At 38.5% G+C, this 27,641-nt stretch overlaps 1 protein-coding gene across 6 annotated transcripts in view; it reads left to right on the top strand.

Annotated features, from left to right (window-relative positions):
* The window catches only part of CTNNA1 (catenin alpha 1), a 308,835-nt gene that overhangs the window by 174,747 nt on the left and 106,447 nt on the right, over positions 1-27,641 (top strand). For all 6 annotated transcript variants that reach the window (XM_072728459.1, XM_072728463.1, XM_072728464.1 and 3 more), the window contains 4 exons: positions 9,914-10,080; positions 10,588-10,707; positions 19,357-19,626; positions 22,100-22,303. In XM_072728459.1, the coding sequence (XP_072584560.1) occupies positions 9,914-10,080; positions 10,588-10,707; positions 19,357-19,626; positions 22,100-22,303 (761 nt within the window). The remainder of the gene's footprint in view (positions 1-9,913; positions 10,081-10,587; positions 10,708-19,356; positions 19,627-22,099; positions 22,304-27,641) is intronic.

Here is a 27,641-nt window from a genome sequence, read left to right as displayed (position 1 = left end):
TCTTAAAACTTTGCTCTGTAAACTGACAGTTAAATTTTATTCTTTTTTTTTTCTTTAAGGATTTTTAAAATTTATTTGAGAGAAAGCATGTTAGGAGAGGGACAGGCAGAGGAAGAAGCAGACTCTTTGTTGAGCAGGGAGCCCGAATGTGGAGCACAGTCCCAGGACCCTCGGATTAGGACTCGAACTCAAGGCAGACGCTCAACCAATTGAGCCATCCATGTGCCCCAATTTATTGAAGAATTTAAAAAAAAAAAAGATTTAAAAAATTTATTTATTCATGAGAGATAGAGGCAGAGACATAGGCAGAGAGAGAGAAGCAGGCTCCATGCAGGGAGCCCAACATGGGACTTGATCCCAGGTTTCCAGGATCATGCCCTGGGCCAAAGGCAGGCACCAAACTGCTGAGCCACCCAGAATCCCTGTTCTAAAGAATTCTTGATTCTTCTATTTACTTTTTAACACGTAGTAAACATCTAAAATCAGTCTTAGTGTGATGATCATTTTAGAGAGATGACCATTCAGCAGAAGCTTGTGGACCTTGTTTTTAGGTAATGGCTTATTTACATATTTGTTTATAGGTTTGTGAGTAGAGAAAATGTGAAGATTTTAATCTACCATATGGTTTATTTCTGATGTATTGTTTTCATTACTAATGCTGTTAGCTGTGAAGTTAAAGATGTGTCATTATGGCTTTGAGCTAGAAGAGATTAGGGTGGACGTATATGTACTTAATTTACTTTTCTTTTTTCCTACTTTTTTTTTTTAATTTTTATTTATTTATGATAGTCACACAGAGAGAGAGAGAGAGAGAGAGAGAGAGGCAGAGACACAGGCAGAGGGAGAAGCAGGCTCCATGCACCGGGAGCCCGACGTGGGATTCGATCCCGGGTCTCCAGGATCCGCCCTGGGCCAAAGGCAGGCGCCAAACCGCTGCGCCACCCAGGGATCCCACTTTTTTCCTACTTATTTGTTGTCATTTGGCCTGATTTTAGTTTGGACTGATATGCTAGCTGTAGAAGTCATGAGGCTATTGAAGAGGAACTTGTGTGGGAGTAAGAATTTAGAAGGAGGAAGTTTTGGTGAAAGAGATTAGAGTTGGTAAAAAAAAAAAAATTGTGGGATTAATACAGTGATTATAAGTGATTAAAATTAAATTTAAAATTATCTACCATATTTGTCCATTTGAATGTAAGCTAATCATGAATGAATTTTGATTCATTTTAGTTGGAGTATAATTTTAAGAATCTACTTTAAGTTGATCCTGTTTAACCTGATCTGGGCCTTTTCTTCCACCTCCGGTTTTTTATACGTATCCCAGGCTAACTGTCTTTCATTTTCAGTAGCAGCTGATTCTGAGTTTATTCCACTCACCAGCCCTCACTTCCTTATCCACCCTGCTCAATGTTTAGGCTGAGCTTCATACTGTCTGGAAGCCAGCCTTTTGCTACCTCTGCTTTCACTTCTCATATGAGGGTCCAAGAACCTCCTTTTCCCCTTTCTTGGCTCTTACTTCCTCCTGTTGTCTTGATTATGTATGTTCTGTTTGTGATCTAGAATCTTCATTTGTCAATTATGTGTCTTCTGTATCTTTTGCCTTCTTCTCCCCCTTTATCTATAATTCCAGTAGTGGTAATAGATCGTATGGGCATTCAGGCACTGTCATAAGCAGTTTATTGAACATTTTCTTCATCTCTACAGCAACCCTAGGAAGTAGATACAGGCAATACTCACTTTTGCATGGTTCCACTATGTACAGATTTCCCTTACACAGTTTAGTTAAATAATACCAGTCCTCCAGGACTTCTTGGTGGCTCATTCAGTTGAGCATCCAACTCTTGATAGCAGCTCAGGTTATGATCTGTGAGAAGGTTGTGAGATGGAGAAAGAACAAATTTGCTGGGCAGCCCCGGTGGCGCAGCAGTTTGGCACCGCCTACAGCCTGGGGTGTGGTCCTGGAGACCCTGGATCGAGTCCCAGGTTTGGTTCCCTGCATGGAGCCTGCTTCTCCCTCTGCCTGTGTCTCTGCCTCTCTCTCTGTGTCTATGAATGGATAAATAAAATCTTAAAAAAAAAAAAAAAACAAATTTGCTAACAAAGATGGAAGTGCAGCAAAACAACAAAAAGGGATAAGCCTGGAATTTAAATTTGAATATAATGTAAACTAAGTTATAGGAGAAATAGCTGACTGGAAATGTTGACACTACTGCTGAGGGATGCAGCTGTTTAAACAGGCAACTCTTGGTTTCAGCTCAGGCCCTGATCTTGGGGTCGTGAGATTGAGCCCCATGTGGGGCTCAGTGCAGTCTGCTGGAGATTCTCTCCCTCTGCCCTCCCCCACACTCTTGCACATACTTTCTCTCTCAAATAAATACGTAGAAAAATCTAAAATAATAATTTAAAAAACCCTCCCTCTCCTTCTGCCCTTTCCCTTTCCCCAACCCCCCTTAAGAAGTCTTTTTTGTTTTGTTTTGTTTTGTTTTTGTTTAAATAAAGAGATTCTAGATAGGCAGTCAGAGGGACTTAGTGAAGGCAGAGTTACTGACAAAGTTACTGGAGGAAAGTGGCTGAACGAAGAGTGATGGTGTCCAAGACAGGGTGGTGTGTTCAAAACCTTTACACTAAAGGAACTCTTGGAGATATTTCGTGACATTGAAAGTGCAAAGGATAAGATGTTGGAAACTGATCCAAATTTAGAAGCGGTAGGACAATTTGCCAGGGGCAGAAGAGATGCATTATCTGTATCCTAAGTTAAATGCTGAAGAAGGCATGTGGTATTCAGAAACTTTGTGTAGTTCTCTTACAAAGAAAAAACACTAATTCTCATTGTTTATAATGTTGTAAGTAACGGTGTATTAAATATTAATTGTACTATTTTTTTCATTTCTCTATATATTTATACTTAGTAGTAAAGGAGATTTTAACATTTTGTCAAAAAATGTGATAGGTCACAGGGTAATCATAATTTTCCAATTAAGTTTACTTTGCAGTGTTAGAGCTTGTATGGTTGTTTTTATGGACCTGTACTACTGTGCAAAGAGAGGATTATCTGTATCATCTGTTTTACAGTTGTGGAAACTGAGGCCTGTTTAGTGGCAAAACTGCAGTTTCTGTCTGTGTGACTTCTAATTTTATGATCCTATTCTTTGCTATTTTACTGCTACCCATCTACGCACATGAAGAAAGTTTCTTTAATAGGCCCATGATTTCTCCTCCTGGTCACAGACCAGATTCTTCAAAGATTATTCTTGTTCTGTTATCCTTGAAATCTGTCTTTTGCATCTCCCACAAAGTTGCTCCTTCTCATTCCCTCCTTATCAGCTACACTGGCTTCCTTGACTTTATAGGATTGTTTTGTTTTGTTTCTTAAAAAAGATTTATTTATTTATTCATGAGAGACACACAGAGAGGCAGAGACACAGACTGAGGGAGAAGCAGGCCTTCAGCAAGGAGTGTGATGTGGGACTGGATCCCGGATCCTGGGATCACGCTCTGAGCCAAAGGCAGACACCCCACCGCAGAGCCACCCAGGCGTCCCTACAGGATTGTTTTTGTGTGCATCTGCCCTGGGTCCTTTGAGTTGGTGCTCCCTCTCTTTGGAACTTTTTTTAAAGAGCCAGATTGCTCCTGTGCTTCCTTTTTTAAGACTTCTCAAGTGGTGCCTTTTCATTGAAGTCTGACTTGATTCCCGTATTTATTTATTTATCTATCTATCTATTCATTCATTCATTCATGATGTTAATGATTTTATTTTTTTAATTTCTTTTTTTATTGGGGTTCAATTTGCCAACATATAGCCTAAAACCCAGTGCTCATCCCACCAAGTGCCCCCCTCAGTGCCCATAACCCAGTCACCCCAACCCCCCCCCGCCAAGTGCCCCCCTCAGTGCCCATAACCCAGTCACCCCAACCCCCCCCCCCCCACTCACTTCCCCTTCCACTACCCCTTGTTCATTTCCCCGAGTTAGGTGTCTCTCATGTTTTGTCACCCTCACTGATAGTTTCATTTTCTTTCCCTTCCCTTTATTCCCTTTCACTAATTTTTATATTCCCCAAATGAATGAGACCATATAATGTTTGTCCTTTTCCTGTTGACTAATTTCACTCAGCATAATACCCTCCAGGTCCCTCCACGTCGGAGCAAATAGTGGGTATTTGTCATTTCTAATGGCTGAGTAATATTCCATTGTATACATAGAACACATCTTCTGTATCTATTCATCTTTCGATGGACACCGAGGATGAGCACTGGGTCTTATGCTCTATGTGGGCAAATTGAACTCCAATCCCCGTATTTTAAATTATATATTGTATCCCCATTCTCCTTGTCCTTTCCATCACTGCTGTTCTCTCTCACAAGTACTTTTGTTTCACAGCTTGATTGTGTTTATCATCTTCCCCTCTCATTAGAATGTAAGCTCTCTGGAGGCAGGGATTTTTGTCTGGTTAGTTAGTTTTTTAAAAAAGATTTTATTTATTTATTTTAGAGAGAGGGAGAAAGATAGCATCTCTGCAGGGGGAGCAGCAGAGGGAGAGGGACAAGCTGACTTTACGTTTAATCCCCTGATCCTGAGATCAAGACCTGAGCTGAAATCAGGAGTTAGACTCTTTACCACCTGAGCCATCTGAGCACCCCTGGTTAGTTCATTTCTATCCCAAATGGTTAGAATGGTGCCTGGCTCCTAGAAGATATTCAGTAAACATTTGTTATTAAAAGGCATTAATTAATGCTCTTAAAGGTGGTCGTTGAACAGATAGATGCTCACGAAACACAATGAAGACCTTTTTCTCTGTCTTCTCTTCTAATTTTACCTAATAATTTCTGCCAACCTTGTATTGTTTCCTAGGGCAAGCTGACGAAAGGCATTTTAGATGTTTTACCTTGGTTGTCCCTCATGGCAAAGTACTGCCTGTACTTTGGAGAAGAAAAAACAGACCATGAAGTCTAGTCACATAGCTAGTAAGTGGAAAAGCCAAAATTTAGGCTTATCTCAAACTCCAAGGCCTGTGCTCTTTGAAGTCACTGCATTTGATACTCTTTAGGTCTTTATTGAGCCATAATTCACATTCCATAATATTCACTCTTTTAAAATGTACAGTTCAGTGGTTTTTAATATATTTACAAGGTTGTGCAGCCATTCACTACTATGTAACTCCAGAACATTTTCATTACTCCAGAAAGAAACCCCATACCTATTAGCATTTAGTCCTCACTCTTTCTTTTTACCCCACCTGCTGGCAACCACTAATCTGGCTTTTGTCTCTCTCTGGATTTACTTATTTTAGACATTACACATCAATGGAATAATACAATATGTGGCCTTTTGTAACTGCCTTCTTTCACATAGTATATGCTCAGAAGATTCATTCATGTTGTAGCATGTATCAGTACTTAATTCCTTTTTATGGTTAACTGTCATATGGATAATACCACATTTTCTTTATCCATTCATTAGTAGATGAATGTTTTGGTTGTTCTCACATTTCAGCTATTGTGAATAGTGCTGCTATGAACATTTATGTATAAGTTTTTGTGTAGACCTACATTTTCAGTGTTTTAGGAATATACCTAGGAGTGGAATTGCTGGATCATACTGTAACTTTACATTTAACCTTTTGAGGACCTACTAGAGTGTTTTCAAAGTCACTGCACCATTTCACATTCCCACCAATGGAGTATGACATTTCCAGTTTCCGCACATTTCTCACCAGCATTTATTATTATCTTTGATTTTAGCTTTCCCAGTAGACCTGAAGTGATATTGTGATTTTTGTTATACATTGCCTTTATGACTGATGAGACTGAGCATTTTTTCATGTGCTTATTAGCTGTTCATATATCATCTTTGGAGAGATACCTTTAATACCTTTGCTTATTTTAAATTGGACTTTTTATTTAGTCATATGGGTTCTTTTTATATTGTATCTGCTAGATTTTTATTTTATAGACCGTTTTCAGAAATTTTCTTCTGTTGATCTTTTCACTTTCTGGTGGTGTCTTTTAAAGCACAAAAATTTCAGATTTTGATGATGCTGTTTTATCTAGTTTTTCTTCTATTATTTATCCTTTTGGTGTCCTAGCTTAGAAACTGTTGCCTGTTCAGAGGCCATGAAGAAATATGTTAATGTTTTCTTCTAAATGTTAATAATTGTAGCTCTTAAATTTAAGTTTAGATCTGCTTTGAAACTATATGGTGTGAGGTAGAGGTCCAAGTTCATTCTTTTGCGTGTGGAAATCCATTGTCCCAGTACTGTTTGTTTGAAAGACTGTTTTTTTCCTATTGAATGGTCTTGGCAGCCTTGTTGAAAATTCATTGACTGTATTTCTGGAATCTCAGTTCTTTTCTTTTGATCTGTATGTATGCATTTGATTTTTTTTGTCACCTTGGTTCTCTTTGTTTCTTTTTTCAGAAAAGGAAGTCTTTGTCCTCTGCTCCTAATTTCACAGTCTGAGGGGCTACCTTTTACCCCCTCCCCTTTTAAATCTTCATACAGTGCTCTTGCCCTTTTCTCTAACTACAACCCTAGCTTGAAACCTTTAAGTCACCTTTGATGCTTTCTTTTTCTTCACTCTTTATTATGAAAGGTTGTTAAATCATTTGACGCCTATCTTTATAATCTATTACTATTCTTTCCTGAGCTCTCACTTTGGCTTCTGACCCATCTGTGTGGTCAGATTTATTTTATGTGCTTTTGTTGGGTTAATCCTGTGTATCTGTGACTTTGACTTCCCTCTTTGGCTCAGGAATTCTTTGTACTTTTTGTCCATGGCTTTTCCATCCCCATCTTCTCTTTCTATACATGTCCTTCACATCCCAGTTAGACTGGAGGGTTCCGCCTCCAAATATGCCTTATTATTATGTATCTCGACTTGATAAGTGGTTCTAACAGCATAAACATTGGCATTACAAATCCTGGCTCTTCCACTTACTGTCTTACCTGATAGTGTGATTAAGTTAGTTAGCTTTTCTAAGGTTTAGTTGTCTCATTGGTATAGATGGGCTAATACCATCTACTTTTGGGGTGATTTATAGGATTAAATAAAATATGTAGAGTGGATATATAATAAATGCTGGATATTATGTTGCTGTTCCTTTTGCTTGAGATGCTAACTTCCTTAATACTAATGCCAGAAATCCTTCCCATCCTTTGAGAGCATAGCCTGTTTCAGAGTACCATGTTTCCCATAAAAACTGTTGCTGGCATTTCACTTCTTCCTCAGGCTGGTTGTTAGTGCTTTCTCCTTTGAAACTCTGTGTACTTTCATGTCTTTCTTATAGCTTGTGCATTAAAATGCCACATAATTTCTGTATGATCATGTTCTTTTTCTGGATTATAAACTACTTGAAAGCAGAGATAGTCCTGTTCAGCTATGTATCCCTAGCAGATTTATTTATTTTTTAATTTTAACTTTTTTTTTTTTTTATGATAGTCACACACACAAAGAGAGAGAGAGAGAGAGAGAGGCAGAGAGGCAGAGACATAGGCAGAGGGAGAAGCAGGCTCCATGCACCGGGAGCCCGGCATGGGATTCGATCCCGGGTCTCCAGGATCGTGCCCTGGGCCAAAGGCAGGCGCCAAACTGCTGCACCACCCAGGGATCCCTAATTTTAACTTTTATTTTTAAAGATTTTATTTATTCACAAGAAGAGGCAGAGGCACAGGCAGAGGGAGAAGCAGGCTCCCTGCAGGGAGCCCGATGCGGGACTCCAGAACCCTGGGATCAAAACCGGAGTGGAAGGCAGATGCTCAACCACTGAGCCACCCAGGTGCCCCGAGATGTTTGCCTTAATCAGGCTTTAATTGCTTATCTGTCTTCTGCCCCCACCTTTACAGTTCCATGAGGACATGGACTGTGTCCTGTGTGCTGTATCACTGACACCTAATTCAGACTTTGATACCAATGGATGCAATAAATATATGAATAAATGAGTTCAGTCTTTTAAAGTATCATACAATAATATTTTCAGTGTTATGTATCCATATAATCATTGCCATATGTCTTTATCTTTCTATGTCTGTATCTTAGGTCTAGGAAAATTTTTTAACTCTGAAATTCTTCATTGTGAGTTATATCTGACTTGACATAGGTAGAAATTATCTTTACTCTTTTTTTTTTTTTTAATCTTTACTCTTAATACTATATGGGGCTTCTGAGCCCAATTAGTACATGAATTTGAGACTGAATTCAACCTTTCCCCCCCTAAGCTCAAATTCTGCAGCTAAATTTGATAGCTAGGAGAAATCTGGTAGGACTGTTCAGAAGTCACTAGGCTTCTTGGGAGAGTTTAATTTTAGTGGAAGAACTGAGTGAATGGCCTTTAGGCTTTAATCTTGAGTGGACATATTCAGCCAAGGGAGGGAGTAATTATTTTTCCAGGAACCCAAACGTAGTCATCATATAGGTACTGTATAACTGTATACTGTATAACTGCTGGAACACAGTTCTGGCCCTCCATTTTTTGCTATAAGAAAAGAGGGCCAGTAGGCACTCAAAATGATTATTAATAGAAATGAATGACAAAAAGTGTAAGGTGAGATCCCTGGGTGGCTCGGTGGTTTAGCTCCTGCCTTTGGCCCAGGGTGCGATCCTGGAGTCCCGGGATCAAGTCCCACGTCGGGCTCCTGGCATGGAGCCTGCTTCTCCCTCTGCCTGTGTCTCTGCCTCTCTCTCTCTCTCTCTCTCTCTGTGTGTGTGTGTGTGTCTATCATAAATAAATAAATAAATCTTAAAAAAAAAACAAGTTATTTTACAAGTGTCTAAGAAGCGTTATAAATAAATTCTTAGTATTGTTGAATTTAGGATTGTATAATCTCATATTCCTAATAACTATAGTAAAATGTATATGTTTTTGGTGTAACTTTTTAAATTATGGATATAATACATATTCATTATGGAAAATAGTTTTATAAGTACAGAATAATGTAAAGAGATTGTAACCTAGTAGAACTGTTATTTGCCTTTGGATTCCTGTCTTCTTTCTCTTTTTTTTAAAAAACATATTGCATAGATTTTTTTTGTTTTCTTTATGCTTACAGTTTCTTTTTTTTTTTATGCTTACAGTTTCATCATAATTTTTTTTAAAGATTTTATTTATTTATTCATGAGAGAGACACAGAGAGAGGCAGAGACAACACAGGCAGAGGGAGAAGCAGGCTCCATGCAGGGAGCCTGACGTGGGACTCGATCCCTTGATGCTGGTTCTCCAGGATCACACCTTGGGCTGTAGGCGGTGCTAAACCGCTGCACCACCGGGGCTGCCCAGTTTCATCATAAATTTTAACATTTTTTCATATATAGTCTGATATTTGCATAATAGTCAATTGTAGGATATTACATAATTTACTTAACTAGATTGTTATTGTTGAGCATTTGAGCTGTTGTCATTGTCTTACTATGAGGAAAATGAATTAGTCATTGATTCAGCTTTATCTTTTCATATGCCAGTAAGCCTTTGCCTTTCTCAAGGTAGTTAATGAAGTGTGGAGGTCCTACCTATTGGTTGCTGTATTTCTGTATCATTTTGTGGATGTGAGGGTAGATCACATTAGATCCATCCCCCCCCCCCCCCCCCCAGAAATCTTTTTCCCCCCTTAGGAGGGCCCCCCCCCCCCTTAGGAGACTTAAAGCTCTTTTTTTAATTTTTTTTAAAGCTCTTTTTTGAAAGGAGTGTTTTTAAGTCTCTTTATATATATATCACCAAATCACTTTCCAGATACTGTTTTCACCAGCAGTATATGAGAGTGCTTTTCTTAGTGACCTGTAAAACAAACAAAAGAAAACACAATAAAAATGAGAGCCCTTAAATTAAATTCTGTGCATGAACTATACAAAGTTTGAATTATTATTTTTGACGAAGACCACTTATTTAGTTCATTACTGATGAGTTTGTTTTTTTATGCTGTAAAACAGGTGATTTGATGAAGACTGCAGCCGGAGAGTTTGCAGATGATCCCTGTTCTTCTGTGAAGCGTGGCAACATGGTTCGGGCAGCTCGAGCTTTGCTCTCTGCTGTTACCCGCCTGCTTATTTTGGCTGACATGGCAGATGTCTACAAATTACTTGTTCAGCTGAAAGTTGTAAGTATAGGCCTGTCTCTGTAATTTTGTCCTTTGCATCACAGTGAGGCTGCTGCTGGCCATAGTTAATTCAGCATTCCTTAGAGTTTGTTTTGTTTTGAACTTGGTTTACCTAAGTGGACCAGGAATGTTTTCCTTTAGTTTCCATTTTCTGTTCCCCTCTAAGTACACCTCAGACTGGCTGTGCTATCAGCTTATGCAGCCTTGATTTTAATGAACTTGTAGCAAAGGTACTGTTTTGACTCTTTCCTTCTGCACTAGTGATTAAGCATTTTCTTGTTCCAGAGTTAAGAAGCCAAGATATGTTAAATTGTAACATTTTAGATAGAAGTCAATATAATGTTCCCATGTAGGAGGTGATCAAATATTTGAGGGCCTTGGAAACTGAAGAAAAAGTTTAGATTGCTATCTGAGTAGCTGTTAAAAGGAATAAAATAGTATAGATCTTTTTTTAGACACAGATTTGTATTGTTTAGAATTTTTCTTATTTAGGGGTATGTTTTATAGGTGGAAGAAGGTATCTTGAAACTGAGGAATGCTGGCACTGAACAAGACTTAGGAATACAGTATAAAGCCCTAAAACCTGAAGTGGATAAGCTGAACATTATGGCAGCCAAAAGACAACAGGTACAATCATGATTTGGGGCATATATTAAGGTTGTTTATATTATTATCTGGTAGGAAAAATCGATTTTACTTAAGTTTTCTGAAGGTAACAGTACCTCCCTCTGCCAGTATAGTTCCATTGAAACATATAATTTATGAAGTATCCTTTTAGTATTGTTAATAAAACTGTAATTAAGTTTCATTCATGTTATACCCCTGTTTTAATTCTCATGGAAATTTTACTTTAAATAGCTTGGCAATTTGCAATTGTGTCTAGAGAGGTGATAGATAAGGTCTTTGTTATGTGCTTTCAAGGATTAATTTGAGTTGGTGGTAGAGTTAAATTCAGATTTTTAAAAACCTTAAGCCAGTTGAAAATTATTAGAATTACTTGCTTATCAGAAACTAACCCCATCCCTTCTCCCCATATTTGGCCACTTTTTAAGTATTTCTTATTAAGCATCTTTTTAAAAAAGATTTTATTTTACTTTATTTTTTATTTTATTTTATTTATTTTAGATTTTATTTTATTTTAGATTTATTTATTCGGGGGGAGAGAGAGAGAGAGAGGCAGAGATACAGGCAGAGTGAAGAAGCAGGCTCCATGCAGGAAGCCTGATGTGGGACTCGATCCTGGGACTCCAGGATCATGCCCTGGGCCAAAGGCAGGTGCCAAACCACTGAACCACCCAGGGATCCCCAGATTTGATTTGTTCATTTATTCATGAGAGACCGAGAGAGAGAGGCAGAGGGAGCCTGATGCAGGACTCTATCCCAAGACCCCAGGATCACGACCTGAGCCAAAGGCAGACACTTAACCTCTGAGCCACCCAGGTGCCCCTTTTAAGCATCCTTAGTAGTTTCCATAGTATTACGAATTTGTGTTGTGTGGCATGTGGATCATTGTTCTTATTTTTCCAAGCTTTGCTAACCCTTTGGCATTTTGGCACCTAGGGTGCTTTGAAGTCTTCTTTGTGCCCATTCTGTTGGATGTGGTATGCGCTGTAGGGGAGATGCACTTGTCACCATCCAGTTTATTAAAACTTCCATAGGTCTTTTATTTTTAATTTTTAAAAAGATTCTGTTTATTTATTTGAGAGGGAGAGTGTGCACTCGCATGCACAGGCAATGGGGAAGGGCAGAGGGACAAACAGGCTCTCCACTGACCTGGGAGCCTGATTGGAGTGGGGGGGGAGCGGGGCTCCATGCGGAACCCCAATCCCAGAACCCTGGGATCATGCATGACCTGAGCCAAGGCAGATGCTTAACTGACTGAGCCACCCAGGCACCCAGAACTTCCGTAGTTCTGATCAAGCTCATACTTCTTCATAAAGCCTTGAAAAGATCTATTCTTGTTCGCTGATACCTCTATCAGTAAGGATATTTCATGCTACAGTTCACAGAAAACCCAGCTCCAAAACTGCTTGAACAGTGGGAGATTTATTTTCTCACTAATTAGAAGTTCGATTTAGATGTGACTTTGAGGGGTTAAGATGAAATGTTTTGTGCGGTATTATCAAGGATCCAGGTATTTGACATTTTCCATTTGCTGTGTTCAGTGTGCCTAGTATTGGATGTTAATAGAAACTCTAGGCTGTGTCCAGCAAGAAAAAAAGAACCATTTCTTCTATATATCTTTTTTTAGAAGCAAATGATCTAGAAGCCCATAACAGATTTGCTCTAAATCTAAATTGTGTAACATACTCATTCTGTACTAATCATTAGTGAGAGGACAGAGGGACCCCCGACAAGAGCTCTGACAGGCATAAGGAAAATGAAGTCAGTACTGTACATGTCCAGTGTCTGCAGTCCTCAGCTTTGGAGTCTTCTTAGTAACTTTCATTTAGTTATATTGAAGTAGTGGAAAAACTTTACCCTACAGGATTGAGAAGATTAAATAATATATGTAAAGTATTTAATAAGATTATTGACTATATTTTAAGGTTAGGTTGTGAGCAGACAGGATCTGCACATATGAGATCCTGGTTTTACATTTCTATTACTTAATATTACACATGATAATACAGCTAGATTTGATGTGTTGCCTGAGTAATTTAGTTCTTGCAGGCTTAGTGTGTTTTTATCACTTATCCCTGCATTGGCTTCTGTTTTCATCACATAAATTGCAAGTTTTTTTCTTTTTACTGGGCCTGATCGGTTCTAAGAACTTGTTTAATAGTAAGATAATTCTGTAAATATAGCACACTGGCCCAATTATGTTCACAGTTTATTTTACTTAATGTTTTTGACCTAAATTCTCATTTGAATACGTAAAGTAAATATGTATTTAAAAAATAAAGTTTGATGAATAGTCCTACTGTCTTAAAACCTAGTATGATTTTGGTTTTTGAAGCTTATTATTTGAGGAAAATGAGAACATTTGCACTGATAAGATATTGGCTGTCTTTGCAAAAATGGTAGAATAAGTAAATTGATGATGTTCTTGAAATAGAACACAATGATAGTTGAGACTTTTGGAAAAGCTTACTGAAAAGTAATACTTGCCTGTCTTTTTTATTCTGTATGCCAAAATACATGAAGAGTTCCTTGAACATAATCCCTGATGTACTTAAAAAAAAAAAATAACCAACACTGAATTTCATGTATTTCTGAAATAAGATGTAATTAAAATCTTGAAGTTATTACTTAACATGCTGGGTATTCTTATTTATTCTTATTTATCCCTCCATATCTCTTTGTCACCCTTGTTCATCCAGTTCTCTGCCCCAGAAACCTAATTTGTCTGGACTATATCCAGGGCTCCTTTGCCCTCAAGGTCCTGGTTGGGTTTGGCCAGTGGGAGCATCAGTAGGGATCAGAGGAGATAGAAGAGCAAGGCCTGGGATTCATTCCCCTGGTTCCCACCTTGCTTGTTGATCTGGGTGGCTAAAAGTCAAAGCTCCTGTCAGGTGATATTCTCCACACACCTTGCTCCCTGGATTCTGGTGACTGCTGCCTCCCTGTCTCATCTGGCCTAAGTGTCTTAACAGCCTCGTGGTTTCCCTGTACTTTCCCCATACCTTTATAGCATAGTTGTCTTGTTTTTATAGTATATCCTGGTCATTTATAGTTTTCCTTGGGCCTAATTCTTAAACCTTTGGCCTTAACCCTCTGCAGTAGAGTCTGAGTTGGCTGGCTGTGGGCTCCTTTGTGCCTCCTGATCATAAAATACTCTTTTGTAGGTTGTGGGTCTTGGTGTGTATTCCTGTAAAGTAATGCTTTCTTTGGGAATTAAATGTCTGCCTACTCATTTTACCCTAAGATCCCAGCCTGGTGGAAACTTCATTCTCCCTTTTGGATATTGCCCACTGGTCTCCTTCAGTAATTGTAACATTTTTTCGCAGTGTGTTTTCTGGCAGGATTCCTGTACTGCTGTGTGCTTAGTCCTTTAGACTGTTTTTGCCTTTTACTTTTTCTTCTTTCCTCAGGCATTGTATGTAATAATTTACCTTCTCATGGAGACTCTTACCTTTGCAGATAGCCCATAGTCCAAAAAATGAGTATTTACTAAAGAGCGATATTTGGGTGTGATGTATATACTGGCTTCTTTATTTTTATTATTTTTAAAAGATTTTATTTATTTAAGAGAGTGACAGAGCATGAGTAGGGGGGAAGAGGGAGAGAGAGAAGCAGACAACCTACTGAGTGTGGAGCCTGAGGTGGGGTTCCATCCCAGGACCCTGGAATTCTGACCTGAGCCACAGGCAACCACTTAACCAACTGAGCCACCCAGGTGCCCCTATACTGGCTTCTTTAGCTGCCCTTGTATCATTTAAGCAGTAAGCACCCATTGAGGAAATGCTAACCCTCATAAGATCTTTAGGCTCTTTGAAATTTATCTGTTTCTCCTTAAGGTTTTTCTGGGGCATGATCTGGTGGTGGTAATAAGGATGTTGCTGAAAATAATAATGAATAACTCTAAAAAGGTGTTTTCTGTGTGCTAAAAACTGTTATAAACTCTTTGTGAATACAGACTCATTTAATCTTCACAAAGTAATATAAAGTAGATACTAAAATTGATCATTTTTATAGATGAAAGAACTGTAGCACAGGGAGGTTAAAATTTGGCAAGGTCATTAATGTAGTCAGGTGGAGCCAGGTTTTAAACTCAGGCTGGAGACACCTGGGTGGCTCAGCGGTTGAGCGCCTGCCTTTGGCCCAGGGCGTGATCCTGGAGTCCCGGGATCGAGTCCCACATTGGGCTCCCTGCATGGAGCCTGCTTCTCTCTCTGCTTCTCTCTCTCTGTCTCTCATAAATAAAATCTTAAATAAATAAACAAACAAACAAACCCAGGCTGTCTGGCCCCAGGGGTAGGGATTTTTGTCTGTTTAAATTGCTGTTATAATTCCTAGTGCCTAGATCATTGCCCAGATGTGGTAGTGTTCACTAAATATTTAATGAAAAGCGAATAAGCCACTTTTTTTCTACTGCAGATCCATCCTGGAATGGGATTCTAAGTTTGGTCCTAATCTGTTATTTTTTTGGGCTGGAGTATAATTTGCTCTCTAGAAGTGTTGAGTTTCCGTTAGGCTCTGGGGTCTCTTCTTGTAAGGGTAAAATAAATGGCAGAGGCATTGACCCTAGTTGCTGTGAGGACTGCCTTTGCAGTCAACTCTGTCTCTTCAGCCTGCTAGAGATGGAATACTTTGATGTTTACATTCCACCCACTCAGGTACATAGAGCTTGTTGAGATATTTGCTAAAAATATAATGTTTCTTACCTAGTCTATGAACTCTGGCTTTCATGATTTCTTTTTCTTAAAATGTGAACAGACACAGTCGTAATGGATAGTAATGTGTGTGTTTTTAAAAGATTTTATTTATTTGACAGAGTGTGAGCATGTGCACAAAAAGCAAGGGGGAGCTGCAGACAGAGGGAAAGGCAGAAGCAGGTACACACAGAGTGGGTAGCCTTATGCGGGGCTCCATCCCAGGACCCCAAGATCATGACCTAAGCCAAAGGCAGACTCTGAACCGACTGAGCCACCCAGGGCCCTAGTCATGTGTTTGAAGTGTAAATAATCAGGCCTTGCTTGAGAAATGGTACCTGGTTTTGCCTATGGGCCCCGCTCCCCCCCAAAGATATATTTATTTGTTTGAGAAAGCATGAGTAGGAGTAGCCAAGGGAGAAGGAAAGAGAATCTCAAGCAGACTCTGTGCTGAGTGTGGAGCCTGACTCAGGGCTTGATTTTACAATCCTGAGATCACCACCTGAACTGAAACCAAGAGTCAGTAGTTAACCAACTGCATCACCCAAGCAGGCCCTTTCTTTTTTTTTTTTTTTTTTTTAATTTTTTTTTTTAATTTTTATTTATTTATGATAGTCACACAGAGAGAGAGAGAGAGAGGCAGAGATACAGGCAGAGGGAGAAGCAGGCTCCATGCACCGGGAGCCTGACGTGGGATTCGATCCCGGGTCTCCAGGATCGCGCCCTGGGCCAAAGGCAGGCGCCAAACCGCTGCGCCACCCAGGGATCCCCAAGGCCCTTTCTTTTTAAGTATGATTGTTTAAATCCAAGATAAGGTATCTGATCACATGTGTGTATGGCTACGATTTTATATTGTTAAGAAGGAAAGGAGAGGAAACTTTTACTTGACTTTCTAGCTCTTGGGTAGAGAGAGTGCTATAGATTATTTAGAACTTAGCTTTTGTTTCTTGTTCACTGCCTGTTATGGTTAGTTCAAAAAGCATGTAGAAAGCAGTGATTTCTTTGTTTTCAGTTTGTTCCTGAGCCTGCTTAAAACATAATTGGATTTATTTATGTATGTATGTATGTATGTATTTATTTATTTACTCTTAAAAAAATTTCATTTATTTATTCATGAGAGACAGAGAGGGGGCGGGGTAGAGACACGGGCAGAGGGAGAAGCAGGCTCCATGCAGGGAGCCTGACCTGGGACTCGATCCCAGGTCTCCATGACCACGACTGGGGCCGAAGGCGGCGCTAAACTTCTGAGCCACCCCGGCTGCCCTAAAACATAATTGGATTGATAAAGTTTGGGAATCATGAAGGTTAAGGTAGATTAAGGGGCTCTAGTTTCATAAGTAATCTATTAAATTCCTCAGTAGCTCATTTTTTTCACCAATACAGATTACTTATCACCACTATATAGATAGTAAATAGTGCCGTCTTGTGATAGTGTCCATTTTCCTATCTTAACAAAATCTAGTTTCTTTGTATCATGGCAAACATGGTTCTTAGAGAAAGCAGAACATGTTAGCAGTTAGGACAAATGATATTTATTTTTTTTAATTAATTTTTAAAAAAGATTTTATTTATTTAATCATGAGAGACACAGAGAGAGAGAGAGAGAAAGGCAGAGGTATAGGTAGAGTGAGAAGCAGGCTCCATGCAGGGAGCCCGATGTGGGACTCGATCCTAGGTCTCCAGGATCACGCCCTGGGCTGGAGGTGGTGTGAAGCCGCTGAGCTACCGGGGCTGCCCAAATGATGATATTTAGTTGTCATTTTCACCATAGATTAAGACACACTCCTCCCTCCCCAATTTGGTAAATAGTCTGTCTGTCATGAATTTTGGTGTGGGTAAAATGTAGAAAATGCCACATGCATGTGTACCAGCTGCTTAAACATAATGGTTAGGTCACACCTTGAGTCTTGAGATGATCATCAATTCTCTAAATCCATGGGTTCCTGTTTCTGCATATTTTACCTAGTGTAGTTTTTAGAAAGGCAGAAGTTCTCATACACCAGGGCAGGCAGTGGCTTTGGGAAAGTCAAGTGTTGAGTAGTAATTGTGGCACTTACTAACTTCAGGTGACCAGAGGTTTCTTTGGTAACCTTTACAAGAGACTATACTGATCTAGGTTATAGATACCTAGGGAAGAATTCCAGAGCTAATTGCAAAGCATTTTATTAAATAGAGGACAATACAAGTACTTAGAGGCAAATGCCTTCCTAGAAGACTTTAAGGCCCTGAGGTGGTGGTGAGGGCAAGACATTTAGAATATGCCACACAGAACAGATGCAGCATCTGTTTAAACGTAATGGATAGCCTTGGCCCCCTGTCATAGCTTGAGTCTGTAAATAATCGCTGATTTTTTAAATCCACAGGGTCCTGTTTCTGAATATTTAGCCTAATGTACTGTGCTACAGGGCATTTGGAGTACTCTGAGCTATTACTTGCAAATTCAGATTCCAAATGAGAAAAGAATTCTAGGAGGAAAAGTAAGCTGTCATATTATACAAGGTTTGAATGAAGATGCAAACCTAAAATATATCGTGAGATGAAGGATCAGAAGAAAAAGAAGCCACTTAGGTGTCTCTAATGCTTAATTAGGAACTCATCTAAAAAAGATGAGCCATTAAATGGCTAAGTCAGACTTCAAATTGAGTTATTGACTTTGGCCTTTCTTAATTTTTTCTTAATGTTTACACATATAACACTCTTTTTAAAGACATTTAAGTTTGTAATGTAGGATTTAGTTGGTGCAATTAACATTGAAATTCTGTGTTCACACATAAAATAGAGCTGATCTGGTGGTCAGTTAAGATTGTCACTTCTATTTTTCTTTTGTGGTGGTAATCCACATTTACTAAAGACAAATGTTTCTCCCCCCATTCTGAACACTTTCAGTAACAATGGTACACCAGAAATATCCTCTTCCTATCTTGCTTGTCACTTATTTGGTATCACTTATTTGTCATTTAGTGTATCCATTCAGCCTACAAAGTATTGGAAATCATGCCAGGAACTTCAAATTTTTTAAACTGTGGATTATAATTATAGGGTAGAGGAAATTGAGAAAGGACAGTTTCACTTAAGACCACATGTATTAAAAAAAAAAAAAGACCACATGTATATAGAGTATTACAGATGAAATAAAAAACTTTTGGATAAAAGTCATGGAGCACCTGAGCCTCAGCTTTATGCCTTAATGATGCATGTCCTAAGGCCATCTTTGGGATGAGGAAATGGGAGGGAAGGGGGGACAGAGTTGTGTACTTGAGAGAATAGCCTGCTATATCCTCACTTGGCTGATTTGTATAGTTCATGTACATCTGTGGTATCCCAGACCAAGTTTCACAAAACTCTTTCAATGAACTTTTACAATTTAGTAAAAGAGAAATACTCAAACTAAATATTCCTTCTTTTAAATAGTCTCTGAATGATTTTTCTAATTTGGTTGGAATTGGTTGGATTAGTTGTGCTGAAGGTGTTACTCAGTTTTAAGTTTTACTTTTTAGTTAGTGCTGTGCTAGGTGCTTTAATGCTAGATGCATTATCCCATTTGATCCTCAGGACAATTAGGGAACTATATTTTTGCTCCTATTTTATAGAAGGTGAAACCAAGTATGGGGATTTTATTTTTTAGAGATTTTTAAAATTTTTAAGTAATTTCTACATCCAACATGGGGCTCAAACTTAAAAACCCAGAGATCAAAAGTCACATGCTCTACACTGAGCCAATCAGATGCTTCCTTGAGTAGGAGGATTTTTAAATAAGATCACAATAGCCAGGGAAAAGTAGAGCTGGAGATTCAAATTCAGATCTGTGTGGTTTGGTAATGTTTGAACTCTTACCTAATAACCCGTGCTACCTCCTTTGTTATGAAGCTAGACTCTTGATGAAACTATTGTGTCTAATTAGTAGCATTTCTCACTTTTCAGCATTTACTGACAAATGTTTTTATGATTACTTATTTTATAGGAACTGAAAGATGTGGGCCATCGTGATCAGATGGCTGCAGCCAGAGGAATCTTGCAGAAAAACGTTCCAATCCTCTATACTGCATCCCAGGCGTGCCTACAGCACCCTGATGTTGCAGCCTATAAGGCTAACAGAGACCTGATATATAAGCAGCTGCAGCAAGCGGTCACAGGCATTTCCAATGCAGCCCAAGCCACTGCATCAGATGATGCTTCCCAGCACCAGGGTGGAGGAGGAGGAGAACTGGCATATGCGCTCAATAATTTTGATGTAAGTTATACTTGGGAGGAAACTTCAGGTTCTTGACCATCGCCCAAAGTTAAGAGATTTCTAGGGAAATGTGATCATGGTTTCTTAAGAAAATTCATTTCCTACTTAGATTTGAGGCAATCTGTATGTCAAAAAGAAATTTTAGAAATCATCAGTCTACTTGATGTTGATTTGGCTTACAACATATTCTTTTCCCTCTTTTTGTTTTTCTTTTCTGTTGAACTTCTGAATTCCTTTATGAAAATTATGTTTCCCTTGGGGTCATTATCTGTTGAGAATATGAGTTTAGTTCATTTCACCCAAGATTTTAACCTTTTGGCAAATGTAAAGCTTTGGGAGATAGAGGCAGAGTGCATGGAGAGACTGTCCTCCAGGAGTTCACAGTCTAGTGGGTTTTTCCCAGACGTTTTAAGTGATGATGACAGAAGTATTGTCATGTTAATCTTACTTGTCTGCCTAGATGTAATTCTAAATGATTAAATTGTAGTAATATATAAAATTTAATCAGGTAGAAGCAAATTTGGGCATAAAGTACTCTCAGCATAATTTCATATAGTTATCTTTTATAGCTGATGCCCTGGATCTGTTCTGTATATATGTTCTCTGTATACTCTGCTATATATCAACTCTAATCTTAATTTTCTTGGTGGGTTTTTATTTTTTATTTTTTTATTTTCTATTTTTTTAAAAACTTCTACCCACAGTGCCTCATGGCTTCCAGTAGATGGCAGCAATTTAAGATTTCTTTTTTTAATTTTGTTTTCTTTTATACCAACTGTTGGGTTACTCTCTTTTGGGGGGGGAGGGGTTGACATAAGAGAAAATTGCCTTCCACGTGGCCAGCGTCTTTTCATAAGTAGGGATGCTTTGAAGCAGAGAATCTATATAATGGAGTGCATTTTGTTTTTAACAGTTTCCTTGGCTTTATCTTTTCTTCTTTTGTCTCACCCTTTACTTTGGCTTGGGTAAAGGGTGATCATTGCAGATATATATGACTGATTTAAGACTTCATAAATCATAAAGATAATGTTAATTCTACAGACCCTGATGTTAGAACTGACTTTTTACCCTGAAGCCTTAAACCTTAAATGACTTTATAGTAAACTCTTATGCTGCATTTTAAGATGTATTGACACTTTTACCCACCTCACCTCAAATTTGTCAGTCTTAGGTATGCCTCTTTGAAGGCATTTAGTATTACATTTTGCCCTAAACTTAAGTAGTAACTGTCAGAGACTACTTAACCTCTTGGGGCTAGAGTGAGAATTCACAAAATGAGGGGGTTGGACAAAACGATTACAGGCCCATTGGAGCTCAATGACTGTTTTAGGATTCTATGACCATTCATTCCTCAGTCCTATTGGTCAGAAGGCATTGTAGATTGAATTTTGAGCAGAGAATTCTTGTAATAACTTAATCTGGTAAGAAAAATGGTCAGCTAAAATGTAGGTTAATCATGAACTCAAAGCATTGAATGTTCAGTTTTGAAACTGAGGGTTGTTGGGAATGGAAAGAAGAAATGTATACTTAATGGGAAAGGGCAAGCTTTTTTTAAAGAAAAAACTTGGTATTTGAAATCAGTAAGAATAGTCCCTATAAAGAAAAATTGAAGGCAAAGTATTTGCACAAACATTTGCCAGTGTGAGGATAAATTGTATTAAATGGAAAAACTGGAGCAAGGCTGTCCCGGGGGTATTGATGTTTGACCTTGTACCTGAAGCCTGCTTGTGACCTGACCTCACTCATCACTGGTAAAGCTGGATTTAAGTGAAATCAGGGGAGTGAAGAGGAGACAGCAAGGATTTATTCTTACTGGGGCAGTTATATCTCACAGAATGGCTTTTTTGGGACGGATTGCCATCATCTCTTAAAGTTCACCTGGAAGTCTTTAAGTGAAGAGAGCCCCTAATTTAGATATAACAGGATAAATATGAGACTGCATTGTTTTAAAAATATGATGAGATGTGTAAGATGAGGAAAATAGACTAGAATTGATTAAATGCATTCCGTTCTGAAACTTAAAGGATAGAAATCAGTGTTGTGGTTTTTTTTGCTGTGTGTGAAACAGTTCTGCTAATGTCGTTTTTATACTCTATGTAGAAAAGAGAACTAACTTCTTTTCCTTGCAATTCTCACGTGATAACTTTACTCCTACTGTATAGGCTGACATGAGATGTTCAGATTCAGTAGTGTGAACATTATTTTTATGCTGACGTATTTGTGTTTGCATATGTGATATATCTTACCGAGGCCCCATTCAGGTGGATAATACTACTTCCAGTGCCTTCTTTGAGAAGTGATCTACCATAGGCAAAATTGTGCAGCTGTCGTCTACCAAGATGTATAACTTTCTTTTTAGGCATTGGAATTTTCGTATTAAATCTTAATATTTGTCATCAACACTATGGTCACCTTCTTTTGTAATGGAGGGAACAGAGATTAACCCTAAGATTCAATAACATTTTCTCTGCAGAAACAAATCATTGTGGACCCCTTGAGCTTCAGCGAGGAGCGCTTTAGACCTTCCCTGGAGGAACGTCTAGAAAGTATCATTAGTGGGGCAGCCCTGATGGCTGACTCATCTTGCACACGTGATGACCGGCGTGAGAGAATTGTGGCAGAGTGTAATGCTGTCCGTCAGGCCCTGCAGGACCTGCTCTCAGAATACATGGGCAATGTGAGTATCAGAACTTTTCTTTGAAGTGAGAGTTTTCTGTAACAAATGCTGAATCTGCAATATTTTAACTAAAAGTGGCAAATATGCTCTTTGTTCCTTGATTTTTAGGATGGGGCAAAATTTTCAAGGATTGTATGAAAAAGGGGCTTTCTATGTTCCCCTTTCTTCCCAGCTTTTTATACTGAAAAATTTTAAACTTGTAAAAACCCTACAATGTGTACCCATCTACTTTTTTTTTTTTTTTTTAAAGATTTTATTTATTTATTCATGAGAGACAGAGGCAGAGACACAGGCAGAGGGAGAAGTAGGCTGCATGCGGGGAGCTCGATGTGGGGGACTCCATCTCAGATTTTGAGGATCATGCCCTGGGCTGAAGGTGGCGCTAATCCGCTGAGCCACCCAGACTGCCCCCATCTATTCTTTATCTAGATTCACCAGTTAACACTTAGATACATGTGCACATTTGTGTGTACACATGAATGGTGTATTTGTATACATATATACATAACCTCTTTTTCCATTAAACATTTGGTTGTAAGTTGCAGACATTGTGTTGCTTCAATTCTAAATACTTCAGCACCCATGTCCTAAGGATAATGACGTTCAGTATCCCTAAAATTTCATTATCACATGTAGGCATCCATCTAATTTTGGGCAGAAGGGAATGCTGAAAATATTTATAGTTGGTAGTTTTTTTCATGAACCATATAGAATGTCAAAAGAGGTAATTACCAACTAGAGCTATATTAGGCAGACTGAGTAGTGATTTTGAATTTTTAAGGTTTGTGTTTAAACACCAGTCCTTTAAAAACTTTTTTTTCTGTAAATGTTACTGCACTTGTTGATTTTTTTTTTTTAATTTTTTTTTTAAATTTTTATTCATTTATGATAGTCACAGAGAGACAGAGAGAGAGGCAGAGACACAGGCAGAGGGAGAAACAGGCTCCATGCACCGGGAGCCTGACGTGGGACTCGATCCCGGGTCTCCAGGATCGCGCCCTGGGCCAAAGGCAAGCGCCAAACCACTGCGCCACCCAGGGATCCCCCACTTGTTGATTTTTATCTCTCGTCATTACCTTCCTTTTTCTTTCCCTAATACTTCTGCCATTCCAGTTATTTAATACTTAGAGTTACTGTAATTTAGACCTTGTACCTAATATTTACTGTCACAGTAAAGGAGTACGTTAAATAAAATTTATATTAAATTATTTTAAAGGGAAGAGAACAATACAAACTAGTTCTCACTAGTGATTTTTGTCTCTTTAATGCTCTTCAGGGAAAGATGTTAGTACTTTCTCATTTATTCATTTGTCATACATCGTATTCACATATAAGCCTGTGTAAGTGAGTATAATGGTGAGTCATGATGGAATTCCTACGGTGAAGATGAACGCCTTAGTGTGTTTATCTTTTTTCTACCATATTGTGAAATTAGTGAAGCATATTGAATTTCTTTAAGCCATAGCCATATTTTGATCATATGCAGTCTACCTCAGAAAATTGCGATTAGAGGCTTAGTTAAATCAAATGGAAAAAGCAGTTGATAAGTCAGAGTGAAAATATGGGGCACATTTAAAAATCCGTACCTAAGCTTGAAAATCAGAAAATATAAAAAATGGATAATTTGAAGAATGGTTCATGATCTTAGAGTTTTAAACAGGGAAGCAAAGGACTCAGGGTATGTGTGTGGGTCAGTTATCTGCTATCACATATAGTACTGGAGTAGTATAAATATAAAAAATGTAGTTATGAGTAGAAAATCTCTTTGGTTGGGAAGGATATGTGATAAATTTCTTCATATTGTTCTATAGGAGAGCTTCCTAACCATTTTGCATTTGAGAGCTTCTTAATGATCTCTTGAGTCTTAGGGTTGGTTGGGTCTTGGCCTAGTCATCACTGGTCATGAGTAACCTTCTGGCTTCTTTCAGAGTGTCATACAAATACTGTTTTGAGTTTGTGGCACAGATGTAAAGTTAAGGTAGGAAGCATTCATTTATACTTGAAGAGATGGAGACCATAACACCACTCTTATGTATCATTTATTATGTAAAAAAGCTAGAACAAAGATCTTTGTCTGAAATTTAAAGATTATGGTGGAGGTTTTGAAAGAAATTATCTTGAGATTCAGAATATATTATATATTTTATCTTATTTTTTAAAGATTTTATTTATTCATGAGAGACACAGAGAGGCAGAGTTACAGACAGAGGGAGAAGCAGGCTCCCTGTGGGGAGCCCGATGTGGGACTCCATCCCAGGACCCCAGGATCACACCCTGAGCTGAAGGCAGGCATTCAACCACTGAGCCACGCAGGCATCCCTAGATGATATTTTAGAAGATGGTCTCTGGATCTTTCTTAAAGATAAAAATATTTAGTTCCCTTGTATTGACTCACGTAATGCTGAACAAGTTAGATGCTGTCAAAAATGATAGAATGAAGATAAAGCCAGGGAGGAGGGCAATGAAGCATGCTTGAAAGCTTAGAATATCATAGGGTCTGCAAGAAGCAGAAGCAACTAAGGTTAGATTTTTGCTCATTTAGGAAGCTTTCAAAAGCATTTAGAACCTTTAATGACAACCAGAACTTAACCAGCAGTGTTTGCCTATTGCTGATTTCATAACTGAGTATGTGTCAGATGCAAAGTAGAGTGCTGGGCACTGAGTAAGAGTAGGAATGAGGCAGTGATCTTTTTTCTAATACAGGATCTCTACAGAGTATTTATGGGGCGTGCCATCATACTACTAAAATGCCATGGGGATTGCATGGACGATGAGGTTATTTCTAGCTGGGAAACCTGAGGCGTCTTTAGAGAGGATTTATTTTACCTTTTTTTTTTTTTTTTTAAGATTTATTTATTCATGAGAGACACCGAGTGAGAGAGATTGAGAGAGAGAGAGAGAGAGAGAGAGAGAGGTATAGACACAGGCAGAGGGAGAAGCAGGCTCTATGCAGGGAGCCTGACATGGGACTCGATCCCGGGACTCCAGGATCACAACCTGGCCGAAGGCAGGTGCTAAACCACTGAGTCACACGAGCTGCCCTGTTTTACATTCTTTAGGGTCAGCTCTACCTTGATTTTTAAGAAATGGCTCACTTTAAGTTTTGATTATTTCTCTTAAAGTTATACAAAAAATTATGTGGAAAATTAAGACAATCTGGTGTAATTAAAATTGGTTCAGTACATGGAACTTTTTTTTTTTTTTAAAAGATTTATTTATTCATGAGAGACAGAGACACAGGCTGAGGGAGAAGCAGGCTCCCTGCAGGGAGCCGGATATGGGACTCCATCCCAGAACCCCAGGATCACACCCTGAGCCTAATGCTGCTCAACCGCTGAGCCACCCAGGCATCCCTGTCTGCTTTTGCTGTATAGATCAGTTTGCAGTTTCTGGAGTTTCATATAAATTTAATAATTCAGTATGTACTCCTTCAGTCTGGTTCTTTACTGTTACATCATTATCTTGAGATTCATCCATGATGTTGCCTTTTTTTTTTTTTTTAAGATTTTATTTATTTATTCATGTGAGACAGAGAAAGAGAGAGAGAGGCACAGAGACATAGGCAGAGGGAGAAGCCAAGTCCATGTAGAGAGCCTGACGTGGGACTCGATCCTGGATCCTGGGATCACACCCTAAGCTGAAGGCAGATGCTCAACCACTGAGCCACCCTCTTCCAACGTCTTTAAAACCTAACCTGCTCTTGTTCAAGGCCCACATTTTTTCCCCTCCATCTGTTTGCTGAAGGCTATTTGAAACTGCACCATCCTGCTTTATTCCTTTGCTGTTTGAAGTTTTGTATCTAAGTTTTGACTTCCTTGAATTGTTACTCAATTATATTTTCTTTATTCTTATAATTTTACAACTATGTTTAAGCTTGTAAAAGACAGGAACTGGGGTGCCTGGATTGGATGGGTGTGGAGTCTACTTAAAATATTCTTTCTTGAGAGACACCTAACTGTGGGAAATGAACAAGGGGTAGTGGAAAGGGAGGTGGGGGGGGTTGGGGTGACTGGGTGACGGGCACTGAGGGGGGCACTTGACGGGTGTTATACTATATGTTGGCAAATTGAACTAATAAAAAAATTTAAAAATATATTAAAAAATTTTCTTTCTCCCTTGCTCTTTGCCCCTCCCCTCTCCCCTCTAAAATGAATAAATGATGAGTTATTTAAAAAATATTTTCAGGGGCTGGTATAATACTAGAAAAGATATTCTGTAAGTGATTGCTTTATAGACTAACTCATGCTGACTTTGGATGAATAAAACGAACCATGCATATTCATGGTGCTGGGATATTAGTGGAAAGAAAAAGATGCTTGCTGCCTCACATTCTAGAAGGTTATAGGCAACGATGCCATGGGCAGTTTACCACTACTTCTGCCCATCTCTCAGTGTAGGATGACATTTGTAGAAAAATTTAAACCACTTATTCTGAAATAAGCAGTGTGGGAAATGGTGTCCTAGGTTATAGTAGAGTTAAATTTCTTTCATCAGGTGAGAGCCAAACTGCCTTTTAAGAGGCTTCAAGGTCCAGGGAGGCCAACAGCCTTAATGCTCCTGCTTGCATTGTGGTTTAGAGTTGGAGGTTACTCTGGGCTATATTGCTAACTTACTGTACTGAGAGCTAAGAGATATTGATGTTAAAAGTAATGCATTTGACCCCTACTTACTGAACATTATGGAAATACCTCAGATGCATGACAATAGAGGTCTTTTGACATTCAGTGGATCTTTGTAAGTTCTGCAAATGACTTCCACATTTCCTTGGAATGAAATGTGGTGATTGTGGTTAAGTTTAATTTGTTCCTGCTCTGTCAGCTTGAGGTTACTCCTGGGAGAGTTGTAGAGAGAGGAAAAAAAAAAAACAGCTTGGATGAGTGTCTAATCTTAAAAGCTTAAAAGTGAATAGGTTGAAATTAAAAGGAAATGTAATTGAATTTGGAAAAAAAAATTACCACTTTGTTTATTTTTTCATAATTGAAAGTCATACGTATGCATTAAATTACTGAACCATCACTATTGTTAACATTTAAGAATATACATTCCCTTTCTTATATGTATCATTTTTTTTTTTTTTTTAGTTTTAAAATAATCTTAGTCCTTTTAATGTTCTCTGGTCTATAAACAAAATATTATATAATTAGGGTTCAAACCATTATGTTAATGGGTTAAAACAGACAGATTAATGGGTTAAAATTTTTCTTTCTTAAATATATGGCTGACTTTTAGAGTGCAGTTGTGTGTGTGTTAGAATGTTCTCTGAAGTTATTTCAATGCCAGTGAAAAACGTTCTGAAGAGCATTGTACTTTATGTAGTTGAATTCTACATTTCACACGC

This window comes from Vulpes vulpes, chromosome 12, assembly GCF_048418805.1.
Source record: "Vulpes vulpes isolate BD-2025 chromosome 12, VulVul3, whole genome shotgun sequence".
NCBI classification, from domain to species: domain Eukaryota; kingdom Metazoa; phylum Chordata; class Mammalia; order Carnivora; family Canidae; genus Vulpes; species Vulpes vulpes.
Note: the sequence above shows the minus strand (reverse complement) of the source record. Positions and strands in the feature narration are given on the sequence as shown.